The sequence below is a fragment of the Sinocyclocheilus grahami genome, unplaced genomic scaffold, assembly GCF_001515645.1.
Source record: "Sinocyclocheilus grahami isolate Dianchi unplaced genomic scaffold, SAMN03320097.WGS_v1.1 scaffold683.1, whole genome shotgun sequence".
Classification (NCBI taxonomy): Eukaryota; Metazoa; Chordata; class Actinopteri; order Cypriniformes; family Cyprinidae; genus Sinocyclocheilus; species Sinocyclocheilus grahami.
This window is the reverse complement of record NW_015505862.1, coordinates 240,417-243,648: the sequence shown is the minus strand read 5'-3', so window position 1 is coordinate 243,648 and position 3,232 is coordinate 240,417. Positions and strand designations below refer to the sequence as shown.

Sequence of the window (3,232 nt, the reverse complement as noted above, 5' to 3'; positions counted from 1 at the left end):
CACACACACACACACACACACACTGACTCACTCACTCACACACACACACACACTCTTTCTCTCTCTCACACACACACACACACACACACACACACAGACACACACAGACACACAGACACACAGACAGACACACACACACACACACACACTCTCCCTCACTCACTCACACACACACACACACTCTTTCTCTCTCTCACACACACACACACACACACTCACTCTCACACACACACACACTCACTCTCTCACACACACACACACACTCACACTCTCTCTCACACACACACACACACACACACAGACAGACTCTCACACACACACTCTCTCACACACACACACACACACACACTGTAACACTCACACACACATTCACACTCTCACACACACACACACACACACACACAGGTTTGTTTTTGTGAAAACTCTCCATAGGTGTAATGGTTTTTATACTGTACAGACCGTATATTCTATTGCCCTACACCAACCCTACCCCTAAACCTACCCCTCACAGGAGACTTTCTGCTATTTCAGATTTTCAATACACTCCATTCTGTGTGATTTATAAGCGTTTTGAAAAGTGGGGACATGGGGTAATGTCCTGAAAAGTCACCTTCTCCTTGTAATACCTGTCATACCTTTGTCATTATACACATTTATGTCCTCATTTGTCACAAAAACGCGTACACACACACACACCCTCACACTAAAATAATTAAAACTGGCATAAAATGTAATAAATACTATATAGACATTACAAAAGCTAATAAAAATCACCAACAAAATTACTAAAACTTTAACTAAAATTAAAGTGAAAAGAGAACCTATAAAAATAAAACCTATAACAAATACTAATGTGGTTTGTGTGGTTGGTCCTCAGGTGGAGCACAGAGACGGCGTTCTCCTCCGACCTCTTCAGAGCTCCAGCATCTTCACGTCTCCCGTCTCAGACGACAACCTCATCGTCTCTAACCTCTCTGCGTCCGCAGGAGTCCGGTCCGAGTGGTCGTGGGCCGCGCCGGAGTCTTTCCTCAACAACAAGGTGATCAGCAGCAGCGCTCCTCACTGCTCCTCCGGTCTGTCATTACACTCAGACTCATTAGCACATGTTCAGAGAACTAGCTTCTGCCCCGGGTGATTAATCACATTAAAAGAAGTAATTATAACATTCATTTCCATCAGCTTGCAGTGAAAGACCTCTCAATTCAAGATGATAGCAGAACTGTTCCTGAGATTACAGTCATTGTGGATGTTATTTTTATTACTTTTAATGCACTTATTGTTTTGCACAAAAAAGGAAACATATTCTTTAAATATGAACCTAAAATCGTGGCGAATCACTGCACGAGTGAGTCATTGAATCATTCACTCAACCGATTCGTTCAAATGGCGAATTGATTCAGTAACATCTTTTTCATCTAAATAATAACTGTTGTCTTCTTTAGAGCCGATTTAAAGCTGAAATCGAATTGATTTCTTAATTAATTAATGTTACAACATTAACGTAATTTTCCGATTTGTTTCTGTCAAGTTGCTTTGAAACGATCTGTATCACATAAAGCGCCATCGAAATAAATGCGACTTGAGTTGAATTAAAACCGTATATAATGACCTACAATCATCTGTGAACCCGTTTAAACACATTAACACAGTATTGTCATAAATGTGACCCTGGAGCACAAAACCAGTCATAAGGGTCAATTTATTGATATTGAGATGTATGCATCATCTGAAAGCTGAATAAATAATCTTTCCATTGATGTATGGTTTGTTAGGATCGGACAATATTTGAAAATCTGGAATCTGAGGGTGCAAAAAAATCTAAATATTGAGAAAATCATCTTTAAAGTTGTCCAAATGAAGTTCTTAGCAATGCATATTACTAATCAAACATTAAGTTTTGATATATTTACGGTAGAACATTTACAAAATATCTTCATGGAACATGATCGTTACTTAATATCCTAATGATTTTTGGCATAAAAGAGAAATGTATAATTGTGACCCATACAATGTATTGTTGGCTATTGCTACAAATATCCCCCAGCGACTTAACACTGCTTTTGTGCTGCAGGGTCACTTATTATTAATATACTGTCATCATTTGTCTTATAGCTGACGTCATATGGAAGTTTCCTGAACTACAGCGTTGCTTATGACACGTCTGAGGATAACGTGGACCGAACGCTTCAAGCTCATTTCAGCGTAATTATTGAGGTGAGATGATAATTATTCTGCATTCGTGTCATGCTAGAACAATCGTATTATTGATTAATCACGAACTTCTGCTTGAGCTGTTCACGTACTGAGACTCAAGGGATGAGTTTATTAGATGTATAGTTGTTTATGTGCTGCATGAGTGTGGATCTGGTGTGTTTCAGGGAAACGGGCGGATGCTGCGTGAGGCTCGGTCCGCTCGTCTGCTGCTGAACGCTCACACCGAGCAGCACGTCTCGCTCCTGATGCTGCCGCAGACGCTCCGAGACGCTCGCAGCGGGAGCCGCGTTCAGAGAGACGAGCTGATGACGGTGCTGGCGGACGTCGCTGCGCTCAGGGTTCGAGCTCAGCTGGAGGACAGCGCCGAGGGAACGCTCAGGTCACACACAGATTCACTTCAAATTCACTGTTTTTAACTTCGTCACATAAAAACAATATAGGACACATTCAGTGGCAGACCGCTGCGTATGACACATCTGATGCATGTGAGAAAGTGTATATATATATATATAATCATATTCATTTATTCAGCAGACACTTTTATCCAAAGCATCACAAGCATTTTATCAAATATAATTATTTGTACTGGACATAAAACTGTATTTTAGATTTTATATATTATTTTTGTAAACTTATATTATTTATATATTGTTAATATATGTAATTATTAAAAATGTTGTAATATTAATATTATTAAAAAATATATATATAGGTATTTTATTGTTATATATTATATATATTTATTTATGTAAATCAATTAATATTTTGTTATTTATTTATTTGTATATTATTTGTTATTATTAAATATATTAATATATGTAATTAATAATAATATTTGTTATTATTTATATTATTAAGTAGTATATATAATTATTTATTTGTTGTTTATATATTATTTATTAAATAAATTAATCGTATATGTAATTATTAATAATATTTGTTATTTATTATATATAGTTATTTTATGTTATTTATTTGTTATTTATATATTATTTGTTATTATTAAATATATTATAAT

The 3,232-nt window shown here is 36.4% G+C and overlaps 1 protein-coding gene across 1 annotated transcript in view; it reads left to right on the top strand.

Annotated features, from left to right (window-relative positions):
- Window positions 1-3,232, top strand: part of lama1 (laminin, alpha 1) — an 84,490-nt gene that overhangs the window by 52,501 nt on the left and 28,757 nt on the right. The window contains exons 11-13 of the mRNA XM_016243186.1: window positions 878-1,039; window positions 2,113-2,214; window positions 2,379-2,593. Coding sequence (XP_016098672.1) covers window positions 878-1,039; window positions 2,113-2,214; window positions 2,379-2,593 — 479 coding nt within the window. The remainder of the gene's footprint in view (window positions 1-877; window positions 1,040-2,112; window positions 2,215-2,378; window positions 2,594-3,232) is intronic.